At 35.6% G+C, this 20,071-nt stretch overlaps 1 protein-coding gene across 1 annotated transcript; it reads right to left on the bottom strand.

The window, feature by feature from the left end:
* Window positions 1-5,015: 5,015 nt before the first annotated feature.
* Window positions 5,016-19,418, bottom strand: LOC131860166 (organic cation/carnitine transporter 3-like). Its single transcript, XM_059214541.1, has 5 exons — window positions 19,010-19,418; window positions 18,073-18,193; window positions 5,905-6,028; window positions 5,662-5,816; window positions 5,016-5,565 (listed from the first exon to the last, which is right to left on the bottom strand). Exons 1-5 carry the CDS (start codon window positions 19,173-19,175, stop codon window positions 5,016-5,018), a joined length of 1,116 nt encoding a protein of 371 aa, XP_059070524.1. The 5' UTR covers window positions 19,176-19,418.
* Between the last annotated feature and the right edge of the window lie 653 nt (window positions 19,419-20,071).

Raw genomic sequence — 20,071 nt, 5'->3', positions numbered from 1 at the left:
AAAGGTGTACTGAGCATCAAATACCCAAGCCAAGCCAAGGCAACAATTACCACTTGGAACAACTGAGCTGGTCCAAAACCCCCAACATATGTTTCTATTATTTCCTCAATAGAAAACACGTTTTTCTCAACTTGTTGCACTTGGGTTTGCTCATCACTATCACTGTGCTTCTGCTCTTCCCTGGTGTGTGGATCCATTACAGGCTATCTATGAAACCCAAAAGCCTGTAAATCTATGAAATAAGATCTTTGCAAGTTGGTTAGTGATTGATTTATGCATGATTCCACACGAGAAAAGACATGAAAAGTATGATATCCTGGCAATAAATAGACTTTAAGAACAACAGCTACCTTGTTAAACATCCAACTCCTTTGAAAACTTTTGCTTTCCACGTCTCCCTACTTTTGAGTTAAATAAATTCTGTCTTCATCAATTGTATGCATAAAGTGTTATGGTGGGCTATCCATTTCATTCATTATGGTGGACTGTCTATTTGACACACTACTCCCTTCTCTTTTTTCAATCACTTCGATTGATTTCTTTTGGGTGGGTCTAACAAATCAAGCAGAACCCATAAATGGTAGAATTTTGGCTGAGTAACTTTCTGTCATGTTTCACAGTTTATGTAAAATATTCACAGTACAATTGAATAGCTTCCTTTGTTCAATCTAAAGAAGTCTCATGAATAGAAATAATGCTTGTTTAATCTTTTGGTGGTGCCCATTGAGGACGACAGGAGAATAGACCTGCTGGATATGAATTTGTTTATTTTTGTACGTTGTATTGTGTGCTGTATAATCCATTTGTTTATAATCTGTCATCCGGGTATCTTCAATTTCTTATAAATTTTCTTCAAATTTGGGTCTAGTTTTGGTTTTATGATTTGAAATACAGACAGTTTTAGCCCACACTCCTAAGCAAATTGTAGGAAAGAAATGAAATCACTGTAAAAGTAGTATCATATTCATTGAAACAAAGGAGTGGTAGAATCCTTAAATGAGTTTTTGAATGTCTGCAAATTGATTCACAGGCTGCCTAGTTACTGGAAATCTAAGTCACAATATTTATTTTAGAATGTGATATCAGAACCAAGTATGCTAATTTAATGAAAGCTATTCCTTGTCACAGTTTATTCAATATGGAGACAATTTAGAAGGTGGGATTCTTATCACCTATTTAATAAAAAGTGGACTGAAATGTTTCATAGATTATTTTTAATCTTGTGGACGTTAAAAGTTCTATCTATCATATATCTCAAAATTGTAAACTTGTTTTATACTTTTAACATAAATTATTTCCTGATTATTAGAAATCTAATGTAAAATTTGACACATAATTTTTGGAATACTAAGGGAAGAAGTGTTGATGTCTAGTGATAGTAGAAGTATTGAAATCGTCAATTCTGAATATATCATAAAAGAGAAAATTATTTAAAGTCTACATTTACTTTTTAGTTATAAAGACTCTTAACTCTAAGATAAATAAAATAACCATAAAACAAGACATCAATTTTTTAAAATATATAATACATAAAATATATGAAAAGATCAATTTTTTTAAATATATAGTAAATAAAATAAGATAACTCTTAAGTGAATCAAAAAATAGTTATGTCTTTTTCTCTAATATTGAATATATATATATATATATATATATATATATTTGTGTGTGTGTGTGGGGAGAAGTATAATCTCTCGTTCCTTATATTAGTTAAACAAAGATTACCATAAGATTACTAAAGTGATTGGATAAATTAGTAATGAGAAATAAATCAACAAGCCATGTCAACACACGATTTACATGGAGAAATTCTTTCAAGACAAAATCTAAATGAGAAAGAGGAAAATTATGTATTAATATTCAAATATGAGATACATCCATACACTAACACTCTCTTCACTTTGACATAACTCTAGTAGCACTTGTGTTCTTGTAAAAAAAATCATGAAAATATTATTTGATGTCTCCAATTCATAGAGAAAGAGAGAATACCACAAATTGTTTCTGCAAATAATTTGTCATCAAACCATGGTAAAATACAAACTCTCACCTCCATACCAATATTTTGACCTGTAACTTCTCTATGATGACTCATATCTTAAGGTAAACATTCAAAATTATCACCCAACTTAAATGAGACCTACCAATAACATTCAAGATGTTCAAATAATAAATTTTCATGTTCAAATTGATAATTTTGATAAAAAAATAGCTTGGCAACCATGTGCCAACTCCAGCTCTGTCATGACTACTACATATAACAACTAATGCTAAAATTCTCAAGGAATCTAAATTTAAAAAAAATTTGTTCCACCCTGTGTTCAAGGATAAATTTCAAGAGTGTTAGAGACACATGAATAATACATAAGATTTCAAGGTAAATAACACCTAATTCTTTAATCTGGAGGATGAATCTCTTCATGAATGAAAGAAAAAATTAAATAATATTACGTAAGGAACTATAGTAGTCCCAAAATATTCAAATCGAAGGAGTCCAATTGTTGATGTAAGCATTAAGGGAACACTTATTAAAATTGAATTAATAGACCTTGGAGCAACTATTAATGTTATGACCAAGTAGACGATGGATGAGTTAAAGCTAGATAATATTCAACCAACACCAACAGTGCTATAGTTAGCAAACATGTCCATTGTGAAGCCAAAAGGGGTGATTGAAGATTTGTTGACAATCATAGACTCATGTGATTACCCTGTTGATTTTATAGTTCTGCAATTTAAGGTCCATCTAGGGGGAGATCCATTGGTTTTGGGAAGGCCTTGGTTGGCCACTTCCGATGCCTTCATCGGTTATCAATAAGGGCATATGACCATTTCCATTGGAGACAAAACAAAGGAATTGGTATTATATCCTCCAACTCAACCTCATTTAGATCTAGAATAGACAGTTTGGCCTACAATGGACGAGGATGAACATTATTCTTTGAACAATCTCATGGTGAGAGACATAATTCCTATGATGGAATCCCAAGATGAAGATGATGTACAAGTTCTAAGATTATATAAAATTCATATGGTCAAGATTGACCTTGAGCAAGAAGAATTATGTCTTGAAGTCTTACTTGTCTAGTACATAACTTTTTACCAAATGAGGATTCTGTTAAATCATTCATGATAACTGATGTGTAGCCTAATGATTGTAGCTTGAACATAGTCATTCTTTATATTGTCTTTGTTTCAACTATTGCCAGTCCAATAAAAAATTACTTCAGGAAAAACACTCAGCATCAATAATGAAATAATAACACAACAACATACTAGATTGTTTCAGATGCTGCAAAATCACACTTTTGTGTTTGCATGGGACTACCAAGACATGAGAGGCATTGATCCAAATATTTGTATGCATAGGATTTACATCAATGAAGGATGCAGACCATTCAGATAGCCATATAGGCATATGAATCCAATGCTCAAAGAAATAGCCAAAGTTGAATTGCAAAAACTTCTTGATGTAGGATTCATTTATCCTATCTTAGACATTGAGTGGGTTTTACCATTAGTGATTGTGCCCAAATAAACTCAAGTAAAAAATAAATTAAAGAGCATGCGTACTATATACAAGAAAAACTCACTTACCATCGAGAAAAGAAGTCCATATTAGTTACAACCTATATTGAATATAAAAATGAAATTTCCAATCTCAAGACTATCTATCTACCTTCCCATTGTTTTGAATTGTGAAAGAAATGATAGTTGTTCACATGGCCAACTTAGCATACACTTGGACATTTGAATTAATATTCATCATAGTTGGTTGCATGACCAACTCAACAAATCCCATGGATTTTTGAATTAATATTGGTCATAGTTGTTGATCCCAGGGCGACTCCTAGATATTTGAATTAATATCTGTGATAACTAGTGGCATGGCCAACTCAACAAATCACTTGGATATTTGAATTAATATTTGTCATTGTTGGTCACATGGCCAACCCAACAAATCACCTAGATATTTTCAAATTAATATTCACCATAGCTCATCACATGACCAACTCAACAAATTACGTAGATATTTGAATTAATATTTGTCAACCCCGGTCGCATGGCCAACTTAGCAAATGACTTGGATATTTGAATTAATATTCGTCACAGCTGGTCGCATGACCAACTCATCAAATCACCTAGATATTTGAATAAATATTTGTCATGACTGATTGAATGACCAACTTAGCAAATGACTTGGATATTTGAATTAATATTCATCACAACTAGTCACAACAAATCATTTGGATATTTAAATTAATATTTGTCACAACTAGTTATAGCAAAATCACCTGGATATTTGAATTAATGACCAACTCAACAAATCACCTAAATATTTGAATTAATATTCATCATAGCTAGTCACATGGCCAACTCAGCAAATTACTTAGATATTTAAATTAATATTCTTCACAACTAATTACATGGCCAAAGTTTTCATTTGAATTAATATTCATCATAGCTAATCAACTTGATATTTGAATTAATATTCATCACAACTAATCACATGGTCAATTGAGCAAATTCCCTATATATTTTGAATCAAACCAATTGATAAACTTATAGTAGAATTTCTTCAATTCTATTATTTTTTTATATTTCATTTTATATAATCTTGATCTACAACTTTGATTCATACTATCCCAAACATTGATTCAAATAGATTCAACACAATTTAATCCAAAAACAACATTATCTATATTATGAATTGTACAAATTTCTTTTCATCAAATCTATATTGTAAATATAAACGACTCTATAATTTATTTCTTTATAAAGCCAAAGTTTTCCATAAAAACATATAATTAATATTTTTTTTAATTTATTTTTTGGCTGTGCTGACATTTTCATAGTGCACCAGGAGATTCGTTGGAAAAGGTATGAAAACAGGAAGACTCCATTTATTCCGAAGGGGGTTTGATCTGAAAAGATACTCAGAACTTGCACAATGTCCAGCAGATCATCATATTGGCTCTTTGAGGAGGTCCTTGGTCACTGCATTCTCCATCTGGTTAAGAAAGCAATGGATTATTGGACCTGTTAATTAAATCCTTCTCCTCCCATTCTTGGCCTTCCAATGTGTCATACAGGGGCTGATCTTTTGTTTCTGGAAGCCCCAAAACGAAGAATCCGCTTAAAATTATAGCAACCCCAGATAAGGCGAAGGAAAGAGCAGGGGAGTTGCGTCCGATGAAAACAATCACCGGACTGGCAATTGCCCCAACTCCAGACGCCTGTCTGAGCATCGACATTGCGGAGTTTCGAACCGCGGTTGGGGACAATTCCAGACAGAAAATTAGCATCACATTGAAAGCCGTAACAGCGCTCACAAATGCGCCCAATTTCCCTACAAGCCGTGGATATTTCCCAGCTGTGAATTTCGTTTGATTTGAGCTTGGCTTGTCAGGATTTGTTTTGTCGCCAGACAGAAATACACACACAAAGCAAAAGATGGCGCTGGTTAGGGTTAACAGCAAAATCGCTCTTCGCCGTCGGGCTCGGGCGACTAGGAGAGTCGAAATGATGCCCGCTGGAAGCTCAGAGAGAGCGTTAAGTGCGACACTGATATACAAATTGAAGCCCAGATTTCAGACTCCGAGGGGCAGTCCGAAATAAATTAACCCCATTCCGGCGCCTACTGCCATTACTAAAATTAACCTTTTTCGCACCCACTGTGTCCCCAACAAATGCGAAAGTGCCGAATTTGATTGGGTTTCTGCACGGCGGTCTTCGATTCTTACATTTTCTGGTAATGATCCCCCGTTTAATTCCGCCAGTCTTTTCAAATTCTGTAGAGCTTCTTCAGATCTCCCCTGCAGTAGTAGCCATCTGGGTGACTCCCAGACACAGGGCAGAAGAAATAGCGAATAGAGCAGGGGAATTAGGGATAGATAAATGTACGTCATTCGCCATGAAAATTGGAGTCTCGTGAGGTAGGCGAGGGCTGGAATTGAAAGGAATCCGATTGTGCCGGATAAGAATAAGAGAAAACCAATGAGGCCTCTCCATTTGCGCCCTACGAGCTCTGTAGAGAGTACAAGACAGCAAGTTGCAATTGGGGCTTTGACGAAGCCTGTGATTGCTCGGAGAAGAGAGTAGATCCATATGTTAGGAGACATGGCTGTTAAAATGCCGGAGACAGAGAGCATGAAGGAGGAAAGGATTAGCATTCTTTTGCGACCTATCCATGTATCTGCCAGTGGCCCCCAATATTATGTACCCTGCAATCAAGTTAGCCACAGCTAAATTAGCACTGTATGTACATCTATGCAACTTTTTTTTTAGTTTAGTTGATCTATATGGCAGATTATTTCATAATTGTTCCATTAAGTGGAAGAGGTGGGGATGAACTGTCCAAGCCCTAAATCATCATAACATTTGCAGGGGAGGAACTGTTGAATATTTTAAGCTTTGATTTGTGTAGATGATCATATGAAATCACACTCATTTTTTCAAAGGATTCATTTATTAGTGTGATTTAAATGAACTATTTAAAAATATCAAAACTTAAAATGATCGAACAAACTTAGATTTGGAGAAGTTCTCATAGAAATTTTTTTTGAAATTGAATTAAATTGTGTAGTCACACAAATCTGTCCAGCTTAATTAAATAAATATTAGCTATTTATTTGATTAAAAATCCACTAGCCATCAGTTAATTAAATAAATATTTAATTAATTCATTTCCAAACATTCTACTATTAATTAAATAAATTATTCAATTTATTTTAATTAATTCATTAAACCAAATTCAAATCAATTAATTAAATAAAATCTATTTATTTAATTAAAATCCCTTTTTCCTCTTTTAAATAAATTAAATAAAATATTTATTTAAATTATTATCCCCCTCCACTTGCATTTTCTTACAAATGCAACTTGCACACATTTATTGAAATAAATGAATTTTTATTTTAATAAAATTCTATTTTCCCTCACCCACCAAATCCACTTGCAAAATCTAATCCCCTTCTAGATTCTTCTAACCCCTTCCTAATTAGCCTAATCCATCCCTTAATTATTGTCACATTCCTAAGCAAAATGGAGTCACCAAAGTCTTTGAAAAGCATTTAATGCTTTGTGTGTTCAACAAATTAGCCCCCAAAGTCTTCCAAGACCACTAATGGCTCTTACATGACCATTTATGGCTCTTACATAACCATTTATGGTTATTTCAAACTTGTCTCCCCAAACATTTATTGTTTTGACTATATTCATCCATTTCACATTTGCACAAGAGTTTATCCATTGGATAAAAGATTTATTCTTTGAAGAAAGAGTTTATGCATTCAACCAACCTTGACTTTAACTCCCAAGGTCATGTCAAGCATTAAAAGCATTAAATGCTTATTCCCTCTCCTCTCAACCTATCTCACGTTGACACTTGTCATCTTGGGATTGGGTTGAAAGCCCTCACATGGATTTGAAATCATTCAATCCTGACCCTTGTTGAGATTACTCAATCTCAACTGTCCATTGCTCCATTTTTCTTATAAATAGAGCCCATTTCTTCATAATTCGAATCCTGAAAACTGGTATGCATTTAAGCTATAGGCATTTTAAGAGAGTATTTTAGCATAATCAACTAATATCTTGTCATTTTGGGTTAAAATCAATCATTTTAATATCATCTAGTTTTTTAGCTTTTTGTTTTACATTTAGAGCAATACTACAATCTCAATCCTCCATAAGCATCCATAGTGCAAAAAGCTACTGAGAGCTACACTATTTTGGAACTTGGAGAGGAGAGGAACAAGGGAGAAGAAACTAAGAGCATGTTAGGAGGTATTCGGAGATGCCTCATCATATTTGTTTCGTTAGTTAAATATGCTTTCATGTTTTTAGTGTTTCTCTTGATATGCTTGTTTAGATTAGTTTTTGATTGACTAACACTAACGATTTTCTGGTTTCTTTTCTTGTGTGTTATTTATCATTGACTAACCTTGTCCATTTTGCAGGGCATCATTTGGTGAACTCGACGTGAATCGAACACGCAACCTTCTAATCATGCAAAATCTTAAAAACCTTGCATTCCTCATAGTCATATCATCACCGCATTTTGGTGTATCTCTCATTTAAGTACATTCATGTCATTTTTAACTTAACATTGCATATAGTTCATTTTTGACATTAGTTTTCATTAATCATTTGCATCATTGCATCTATCATAAATAATTAGATTCATTCGTAGGATCAAATTGTCTTTGATTGTCTTAAATCATTTGCTAGACATTCATTTAGTGTCAAAATTATCCATCATCATTTCATTATCCTTTATCATTTATCTTTACATACATTCATTTATAATTAAAAAATGCATTCATTCATCTAGTTATTAAAGTATCTTATTAGGCTCATTTTAGGATTCATTTCACATTACATTCATTATCCTTTTTTAATTGCATTAAGGTGCAGTTATTAAAACCACCAGTTGTAATATCATCACATTATCATTCTTACTTAAATCATATTTAAAATGTTTAAAATCATAAATCCATTTGTTTCCAAACATTGGTTCATACCATCATATATATCCATTATGCATATGCATTCATTTAGGCATTATCATATAAACATTTATACTTTACATTTTGTTTATCCATATTACATTCATCTAAAAACATCTAGATGCATATCCATACATAAATTCATTCATTCAAACATTGCATTAACATCATCTCATAAATTATCATTGCATAGAAAACACCAAAATCCTGTTCATAAATCATCATAAGCATACATCATCATCATGGCATTACATACATAAAGCATTACATCAAAAATCAAAAACAAATCATACATATATAAACCTGCATTCATATGTCAGTATCCCACATCATAAATCATCATAAAAATATGCATATAAGAAACATTTCATCAAATGCATACATGAACACATATCCATCTAAGCAATAACTCATCATCCTGCATAAACATCCATAAAAATCAAATGCATATCATCCAAATATGGGATCTCCTCATATATATCATCTCATATATCAGAGTACAATGAAGTCTACAAAATCGGCTACCAAGAGCCATCCAAGATACAGTCCAAAAAATAAACAATGATACAATACATATATGCAAAACAATGCTCTCTCAAATGCCACTCTGGCCAGATGCTATACCACCACCACCATCGCCACTTGCTCTCCCACTAGTGCCTGCACCACTTGATCCATCTCTCCATGGAGGCCTCATCGAACCCTCACTCGCTCCTGCATCTCCTGATCTCTCCCTCTATAGAGGACCCATCACACCCCCACTGCTCTGTGCCCTCTGCGATCGCTCTGATCTGGCCTGTTGCATCTGAGAATAGCTGAGAGCTCACTGACTAACTGGCACCACCTGCTCATATAAACCCCGCTAGTAGTCTATCTCTGTCTGTGCTCGTCGCATCTCCCTCATCACCTCCCCTGTAGGTCCCTGTGCTCCTACTCCCATCCAGACTCTCTCCTGCAGCTCAGCCAATCTCTCCACTGCACTATCTCTCTCCTCCAGCACCACCGCCAGCTCTGACTCCCATGCAAATAGCTGCACATCCCTAGCTACCACCTCCTCCAAATCCTCTATCCGGGTCTGCAAGCGTACTATTATATGATCCCGTAGATCTCTAGTAGCTCCCTCCCCGGTGTCCATCGCCGCCTCACCTGTACCACCCTCTCCAGTAGTCCCCTCCCCTCTGTCCATAGGGATCTCTCTCTCCATCCCCCTCCCACTCAGCTGAACTCCTCCTGGTATCAATGGTCCCTATGATATCTATAGAGGTAGTCCACCTCTCCCTCTCCGCTGACTCCGCATCCCCAACCCACCACCTCCTCCACCACCTCCACCTCCTCCACCTCCACCTCCACCTCCACCCCCTCCTCCTCCTCCTCCTCCACCACCTACCCTAGGTCCTCGACCTCTTTCTCTCCTCCGTCTCTATCCCCTCTCATCCTCAAAATCTGGGATCGGCTCTGTTGGATCCAATATCCGTAGGATCGGGTGCGTTGCCCGGTACTGCGTGTACTCATCTATAACACCTGCATCCACGACCCTCGGTCATATGTCCCAGGGTCTCGCCTGCAGTGTCCGGAACTCTGCCAGTGTCTGATCATATGGTACCACTAGACCCCATGCATACCTCTCCCTAATAACCCGAGCATACTCTCTTGATCCGCTTGGTAGTCCCTGCTGTCGTCCAAATTGTCTCAGCACTCTCCCAGGCACCTGTCTCTCCACATGGTATGTCGTCCTCCCAATGAGGAATCGAGTCATAAAAACATACGGCAGTGCCTCTGCGTCATCATCCCATAGCTCACACTCCAAGTATGGCCGCCATATAACTGCATCTAGATCGTCCAATGCCCACTGCCACCACTCTAACTTCCCCAGGTGGGGCTGACTCATCATGCCGCTATACATGAACATGTATGGCTGGTCTACTGCACGGAATCTCAGACTCACCGGTCGAGTCACTGGTAGGTGCTCCCAGGCCCAAATATGTAGCAGCGTCATGCCCACTTCTAAGGAACCCCTCTCTCGATACACCACCTCATGGAACTCCCGGTATATGTGCACCAGCACGCACGACCCCACGCAAATCGGGTCCCCTTGGTAACCATCATCTCGATCACCTGCCCCCACCCCACGGCCAACCCATGAGATCGCCTGTCTGGACAAAGTAGTCCTCCCATGATACCTGATGAGACTGCTGGAAGAGCCTCATATAACGCCGCTATCTCCTCCCACGCAATGGAGCCATCATCAATGAAAACATCCTCATAAAAAATCCTTTGCACTGCAAGAGTCCCCTAGGATCTATCATATGTGACCAACTCCCCTCGAATCGGAATCCGTAGGATGCGCCGCATATCCTCCAGGGTCACTGTCATCTCCCTCTGTGCCAAATGGAAGGTGCACGTCTCGCTGTGCCACCGCTTTGTTAGTGCTGTGATCAAACCGTGATTCATACGAATCACGGGCATGTGCATCACCTCATATAGTCCCGTCGAGGCAATGCAATCAATCTCCGCCTCTGTCAATTGATCCTGCAACCCCTGTGTCGCAGGATGGCGCTCATGTAACTGCAACACGCCTAACTCCTCCTGCACATGGACATTCATCAATCACCATCAGTTGTTTTGTTTTCAAACTTTCTTAGGTTTTAACCTAGACTATCATCAGATACTTTGATCAAGTATCTTCGGGTCTCAACAGGTAAACAATCATGGCCACCTAGACTTCAACGGGCATTTATCCTAAACAAATGACCTAAGTCTCATCAGACTGCTATGGTTCAAAACAACTCCCACTTCACCTCGCCATCCACCCATCATTGGGATCAGGAGATTCTCTTCATCCACACTGGGGCATATCTTTATCATAAAGCAAAAGTGCTATTTTACCATCAAAAGCGCTAGTTTCCCAACAATAGCGTTACAACCCTAACAAAAGCGCTCAATCAGCTATCCTATAGCGCTAAAACTACAAATGCGCTAGAAAAACTACACAGTAGCGCTAATACAGCTCAACAGCGCTCAAATAAGCCCTCAATAGTGCTTATTAATCAACAACACCTAAACTTGCCTACAATAGCGCTAAAGAACATCAAAAGCGCTCAAACAAAGGGACAATAGCGCCATTGCAGCACAATAGCGCTAGTTCATGGAGCAAAAGCGCCAAAACCGTCGTTCCAGCGCTCTTGCTCCGACCTGACTTGGACTCAGCTCAAAACATATCAAAAATGCCTAAAAATTAAAAATTCAAATTTGCGTATCACTGGTCCGTAGTCGTCTGGACGCTGGAACCGTCGAACTCGCTCAAATCTGTGCTCTGCTATCAATATCGGCATCCTGACTGCTACTCGCTCCTCCAAAAGTCCCTATCAGAGCTCTCATTTCACACTGGTCATGGTCACAAATGATTCTGTTTTCACCTCTCTCACCCCATTTATACCCTTCGCCGTCACCGTAACTTCCCCCCGCTCACCGCTGTGGTCCCCGTGAACTTCCCGATCCCCCCATTTTTCCATTTTTCCCCCGTTTTCTTTTATTTTTCACCTGTATGGCTAACTTCTTCTTTTCTAACACCCTGCCAATTTTCATTCTTTTTTGAGAGATCGCTCGATTTTTTTTGAAATTTTTTGGCCCATCTCTCGAGGGGGCATACCACCCATTAAATTTACATTTTATGGGGTATTTCTTCACACCAATTTTTCTTTCTTTGAAATGACGCGATAAACCGCACCATCTCAAAGAGGGGCAAATGTAATCACACAAATCTGTCCAGCTTAATTAAATAAATATTAGCTATTTATTTGATTAAAAATCTACTAGCCATTAGTTAATTAAATATATATTTAATTAATTCATCTCCAAAAATTCTCCTATTAATTAAATAAATTATTCAATTTATTTTAATTAATTCATTAAACCAAATTCAAATCAATTAATTAAATAAAATCTATTTATTTAATTAAAATCCCCTTTTCCTCTTTTAAATAAATTAAATAAAACATTTATTTAAATAATTATCCCCCCCCCACTTGCATTTTCCTACAAATGCAACTTGCACACATTTATTGAAATAAATGAATTTTTATTTTAATAAAATCCTATTTTCCCTCACCCACCAAATCCACTTGCAAAATCTAATCCCTTTCTAGATTCTTCTAACCCCTTCCTAATTAGCCTAATCCATTCCCTAATTATTGTTACATTCTTAAGCAAAATGGAGTCACTTCTCAAAGACTCCAAAGTCTTTGAAAAACATTTAATGCTTTGTGTGTTCAACAAATTAACCCCCAAAGTCTTCCAAGACCACTAATGGCTCTTATATGACCATTTATGGCTCTTATATAACCATTTATGGTTATTTCAAACTTGTCTCCCCAAACATTTACTGTTTTGACCATATTCATCCATTTCACATTTGCACAAGAGTTTATCTATTGGATAAAAGCTTTATTCTTAGAATAAAGAGTTTATGCATTCAACCAACCTTGACTTTAACTCCCAAGGTCATGTCAAGCATTAAATGCTTATTCCCTCTCCTCTCAACCTATCTCACATTGACACTTGTCATCCTGGGATTGGGTTGAAAGCCCTCATGTAATGCCTCGCCAGGAACCCTAAAGGATAGCAACACTACAAGGCAACTAAAGGGAAAAATAATTTTTTTTTTTAAGATTAAGTAAATTAATCATAACTTTGCACAATAATAATAACACAAGCGGAAGTCTATCATTGACATCCTAAAGGGTTACCAACGAAGATTACTTCTAATTAAAACTACATCACAAAATTAATCCAATTATCCATCTAAATTAGGGAAAGTCAATTACGATTAAATAACTCAAATTCATAAATTGATTTCCAAAATATAGATTTAAAGAGTTACAACATATATACTTCAAATGATTCATTTATACATAAGATGAAAGATAATTGAAACAACATATATCCAATGAACTTAAATTACAACATTTCATAAATTACATGGCTTCCATAGAACAATAAAGTACAAAAGTTACAAAGTTGCTGATACAATGACCACATGAGCCTCAAAGGTACAATATCAAGAACATGAGTTGTTACACGAAGCAAGAACCAAGATACACTGACGAAGCCAATCCTCCCATGAAGGTAGGAACAAGATATCCGATGGGAAGTGGCACTACCACCCGACCATGTGATCCCATAATGGAACCACCCCACCGTGCTAGGAGATAGCAGAAGACCCTCAAGCAAGCAAGATAAGTACAACAGTACACATGACTCTGCAGTACACAAGTGACTCAACTCACAAAACACTAGTGACCCTAAAGAGAGAGTGTCATCACATGGCTTAAGATGGTTACCCTAGGTAGGTCTCCATAGGTCCGGCCCCCATCTTGGGTTATCCTGGTAACCTCTCCCGAACCCCCGGCTCCATCTAAACATCATGTGGACCCTACCAACCTTTTGTTGGGGCAAGGTGGTAGGTTTGCCATTCCAGGCCTTCCCAAACACCTTGAGCCTATACAAGCACTCAACCGTGTGTGGGGTACATTATCTTAATTAATTTAATAACTACCCACACCCTAATCAAATTATTAGGTTATCACTTAATAGCTGACTTTCGAGGGGTTATCCTGCCATCCACTTTGGGTGCGGCCCCCGCCCGAAAGCCACTCTCTCTACTAGGACACTAACTAGATAAGACTCTCTATGAGAACTCTATGGTGGGGCTGACAACCATATTTAATCCAGACATAACACAGGTGAAGGACTCACAGTCACAAACCCAGGGTTGACCATTAGGAATATAACACATAATGACTCACATCTTCAAGGTTTAAACATCGACACCTGACTAAGGGGTAAACATCAACGACATAATGACAATTTTAACAATATTGCAACGACATTTAAACAACTAGACTGCAAATATTATAAACACAAGATCCTACACAAGCAATCTTTCTTTTAAGCAGTCAACAACATAAAATACTTGCAATAAGGATTTCTGGAATTAAAGAAATTGCATCTATTTAACATAAAGAAATGATGAAGTCACATGTCTAATAAGGCTGAATTGGAACCACATTTACGATTTTAAACCCCCAATCATTTGATGATGATAAAATTATAATTTCCCCAAATCAACCATAACCAAGTCAACATTTAAATCAAGTTAAAACAGATATATAAAATAATATAAAATAATCTCAATATGATACGTATTCATTGAATATAATATCATATGATTATATTACATTACTTATATAAAAAAAAATTAATATTTAATTTAACCAATTTTACCTTTATTCTGAAAGTTAATAATAACTTCTATTTCATTTTTTTTAATTATATTTTCCAAAATACAAAGAAAAATAGAACTAATCACTAAATAGAAGTACTATTAATTAACATTAATATCATTATTACTAACCAATAACTTTAATATTATTATTTAATATTAAATAATGTCAATACTATTATTATCCTTTTAAATAACAATAACATTATTATTTATTATTAAAAATAACTTTATTTATTATATTTTAACAATTATATATTATTATTATTTTTTTTAAACTAAAAAAAAATTTATAAAAATTTAAAAGAAGTTCACGTGGGGCCGAAGGCTCCCACGGCAGCAAGTGCTGCTGCCCCAGGTATGAGGAAGCAACGCTTGCTACAACCTCATACTTGGGGAAGCAGCGCTGCTGCTAACCCCAAGATGGGGAAGGCAGCAAGTGCTGCAGGGAGAGGGGGTGTGTGGGTTGGGTTGAGCCCAGCTCCCCACCACTGCCCCCAATCCAAATTAATAAATTTTTTAAATTTTTTTTCTTTTTCAATACAATTAAATTTTGTTTTAAAGAAATTCTGGGATAGGAAAGGACTCAAAACTGAAATACAAAGATGAAAATCTCTGTTAAAAAAATAACAAACAATTCCCCAATCAAATTTTTTTTTTTTTAAACAAACATATTAAACAAATAGATATATCAAATTAGTCATTGGTAATAAAAATTTTTACCAGCAATAAAACTTCTGTGACAAAACAGAGGTAAGAAGAAGTCACCCAAATCAACTCAATTCATTCCTAAAATCAAATTGAATGGGAACAAGCTTGATCTTTATTCCCCAATTGATTTTCTTTGCCCAAACAAGAATGGACAAGAGAAATTTAACTCATAATTTTTTATTTTTTTAAACTGAAGATTACCAGGAAGAAACTATTTGTGTAAAAAACTTGGCAAAATTTTGCTAGCATAACTCTACTAAAACACAAAAACAATATCTCAAACTACAAACAACAAAAGCCATGAATTTCTTGCATAAACAAAATGAAGAACATAAATTAAATTATGAAGTTACTTGGAGAGTTTGAGTTTGAAATTTGATAACCAAATTGATGGGATTCTTCTTCAACAATCTCATGGCAAGCAAAGACTCAAAACCCAATACTCATAAACCAAACTTTTAACAATAAACAAAGAATTGGAAGAAAGCATGGATTTTTAAAAATAGACAAGAAGGATTCAACCAACCTCTGGAGTTCCCAAGAAGAAATTGTGTGTTTCAGCAGAATTCCAAGCCAATTCAAAACCCAAAATCCTCCTTCCAAGAAATTTTTCCAAAATTTGTTTTCTCCTCCAAACAAGCATATCCTCTCCAAAAATATTTACAAGGGTAAATAGGGAAAAAAATATTTTAACCTAATCTTCTAGGTTGAAATATTTTTCTATTTAAAAACATTAAAATAAAACAATTGACTTTTTTTTCTTTTTCATATTTCTCTAAAAATAAATGGGAATTCTTTTTTTTTGAAAAAAAATATATTTCTCACATTTAAAAATTAAATCAACTTTTCAACTAAAATGGAAATCAATAATTTAACTTTATTTTGTATTTATTAAAAACAATTAACTTTATCTATTTTACTTCTTCCATTGGATTTAGACATGATTACTTTTCCAAATTAAACAACTATAGATTTAAATCTAATAAATTAATCAATTAAGCTTGGTTCAAGACATAAAGACATAATAATGAATAAATTGCTTATACCAACAATGAATGACAACTTAAATTTAAATAAATAACTGAACCACTATGGCATGCGAATCGAGGAAAAGCAAGAAGGCTTGAAAGTCGAACAAAAGGGATGGACGACCGACTGATGACACTCACAAGAGTAGACAGAGGGTAAGGACTAGGGTCAACAACTATCTCCTCCACTCCCATCGGACATATAAGGTACGCTCAGACCTATGAAGCCAGGTGGAGACGATACCCCGTACCTACCCGGTACTTGTACTTGCAATATCCTGCATCATCGATCACACATGCATGCATATAAATATAGAATACACGACACGCGCACCGATGAAGGAGAATCGTGATGTTCCTTATCTCATCAAAATGAGTGAAGGAAAATCGTCTCCTTGCATCCAATACAATTGCAAACATGCAACATATATATGACACATCGCCTAGATAAAGTAAGATGTCAGTACAAAGCAATAATCCATGAAATACTAGAAATCACCAGTACTGAAATACTGAAAATAACTCATGCATCTAATATCCAGATAAACATGAAATAGTATCAAATACGTCTGAAAAATGTCGAGCAATAAAGTGTCAACTGAATAGTAAACTACAACATAAAATCAGTCTACTAAGTCCGATCGAGAAGGGGTACTACACTTCACATGGATTTGAAATCATTCAATCCTGACCCTTGTTGAGATTACTCAATCTCAACCGTCCATTGCTCCATTTTTCCTATAAATAGAGCCCATTTCTTCATAATCCAGATCCTGAAAACTAGTATGCATTTAAGCTATAGGCATTTTAAGAGAGTATTTTAGCATAATCAACTAATATCTTGTCATTTTGGGTTAAAATCAATCATTTTAATATCATCTAGTTTTTTAGCTTTTTGTTTTACATTTAGAGCAATACTACAATCTCAATCTTCCATAAGCATCCATAGTGCAAAAAGCTGCTGAGAGCTACACTATTTTGGAATTTGGAGAGGAGAGGAACAAGGGAGAAGAAACTAAGAGCATGTTAGGAGGTATTTGGAGATGCCTCATCATATTTGCTTTGTTAGTTAAATATGTTTTTATGTTTTTAGTGTCTCTCTTGATATGCCTGTTTAGATTAGTTTTTGATTGACTAACACTAACGATTTTCTGGTTTCTTGTCTTTTAATGCATATAGATTATTTGACAATGGTTGTATTAAATCATCATGACATTTGCAGTCAAATGGTAATGATGGATGAGCTGGGGAAGAACTGTCTAAGCCCTAAATCATCATATCATTTGCAGTCAAATGGTAATGATGGAATGGCAGGGGAAGAACTGTTTGACATGCTTAAACACAATATTTTAAGATTAGGTGGTTCATATGAAATTATATTTATTTTTTTAATAAGACATATCTATTATTGTGATTTAATTAACCCCACTCTGGCGCCTACTGCCATTACTAAAATTAACCTTTTTCGCGCCCACTGTGTCCCCCACAAATGCGAAAGTGCCAAATTTGATTGGGTTTCTGCACGACGGTCTTCGATTCTTACATTTTCTGGTAATGATCCCCCGCTGTTAAAATGCCGGAGACAGAGAGCATGAAGGAGGAAAGGATTAGCATTCTTTTGCGACCTAGCCATGTATCTGCCAGTGGCCCCAATATTATGTAGCCTGCAATCAAGTTAGCCACAGCTAAATTAGCACTGCATGTACATCTATGCAACTCTTTTTTAGTTAAGTTGATGCATATGGCAGATTATTTCATAATTGTTCCATTAAATGGAAGAGCTGGGGATGAACTGTCCAAGCCCTAAATCATCATAACATTTGTACGGGAAGAACTGTTGTATATTTTAAGCTTTGATTTGTGTAGATGATCATATGAAATCACATTCATTTTCTCAGTAGTATTCGTTTATTAGTGTGATTTAAATGAATTATTTAAACAAATCAAAACTTAAAATGGTCCAATTGAATTAAATTGTATTATTATACAAACTATCCAACAAAATTAATACATATAGATTATATAACAATGGTTGTATTAAATCATCATAACATTTGCAGTCAAATGGTAATGATGGATGAGCTGGGGAAGAACTGTCTAAGCCCTAAATCATCATATCATTTGCAATCAAATGGTAATGATGGAAGGGCAGGGGAAGAATTGTTTGACAGGCCTCAACACAATATTTTAAGATTAGGTGGTTAATATGAAATTATATTTATTTTTTCAATAAGACATATTTATTATTGTGATTTAAGATGAATCACTAAATAAATCAAAAGTTAAAATACATTGTGAAATAAACTATCAAAATTGGATTGCGGATTTCTACTTTAAAGTGAATTGTTCAACAAACTTGGGCTTACAAGATTTCTTATAGGAGAAGCATAGAAGTTGGGTTGAAATCAAAATGATCAGGAATCACTTCTTGACTTACAAAGATTAGACAAATAACCATAAAATTTAAATAGAGAACTGACCTGCTAATGCTCCAACAAAGAAAAGCAATCTAGGAATTGCTGCTTTGAAGCTGTTACCACAAATAAGGTCCCATTCTGAAATAATGGATGTTGCCTTCCCTCTCTCCCACTCCCACCGTGATGTATCCATCTTACATACTGATGACTCTTCTATGCATTTGCCCATTCCTGTTATTTCCCAAATTTGTAGGGATGAAGTCTCTGTGCAGCACCATGTAGGTTGGGCATCAGTGAAAATGGTGAGGAAGGTATGCTGAACATCGAAGACCCAGCCCAGAGAAACAACTACCACTTGAAACAACTGAGCTCCTCCAAAACCACCAATGCAAGACTCAATGATTTCGTCCAATGAAAACTTCTTCCCTTGTTTTTCTCTCCAATTCCCGTCTCTGCTCTTTCAAAATCGAGGATTCCATGGCGCATCTAAGAGAAAGCAGATTTTTCGAGGATCTCAAATTCAAAATCTAATGAAACTAGAACTACTTCATTCCCCAAACCTTGTAGCCTTAAAGCCCAATATTTTTAAGAATATCAAAAACCCTTAGTGCGCATTGACCTCATATTTCCATGAATAGCATCCAACCCTATGATTTCTTGGAATCAGTCCAACAATTTTGCGTTGTTTCCCTTTCTGGGTTCTGGTTTGTTCAAACTGCCTTCTTTTATATCTGTTTCCTGCACCAAGACAACTTTTTATTTTATTTAAAGATGTTTTAACAAATTTTCCTATAATGGCTCTGAGTGGAAGCAATACAATGGATGTATTCATGAGATGAACTCTTCAACTTCTTGGACCAATCAACCGTGAAAGCAACCCCATTTCCACGCTCTATATTAAATGTTTTTGTAGGCTTAGAAATCTTGGGCTGGCGTATTTTTATGAATTAAGAAAATTCATAACGACTTGGTCTATATTTAGCAGTCACAATATCCCCAAAATTGTCACCAACATACATATGTGTCAAATTAAGTAATAAAATTGAAGTTTTGTTGTGTCAATTTTTTATCTATTCCAAGGAAGGCAACCAAGCAAATATAGGTAGCACCTACGATGAATTATTT

This window comes from Cryptomeria japonica, chromosome 11 (assembly GCF_030272615.1).
Source record: "Cryptomeria japonica chromosome 11, Sugi_1.0, whole genome shotgun sequence".
NCBI lineage: Eukaryota > Viridiplantae > Streptophyta > Pinopsida > Cupressales > Cupressaceae > Cryptomeria > Cryptomeria japonica.
This window is presented reverse-complemented; position numbering and strand designations above follow the sequence as displayed.

Coding starts and splice junctions, on each gene's coding strand:
- LOC131860166 (XM_059214541.1), bottom strand. CDS start 19,175: ATGGGCAAATGCATAGAAGAGTCATCAGTATGTAAGATGGATACATCA. Junction 5,817..5,904: donor CAATTTTCATGGCGAATGAC/GTACATTTATCT, acceptor CTACTACTGCAG/GGGAGATCTGAAGAAGCTCT. Junction 5,566..5,661: donor ACACAGTGGGTGCGAAAAAG/GTTAATTTTAGT, acceptor TTTGTATATCAG/TGTCGCACTTAACGCTCTCT.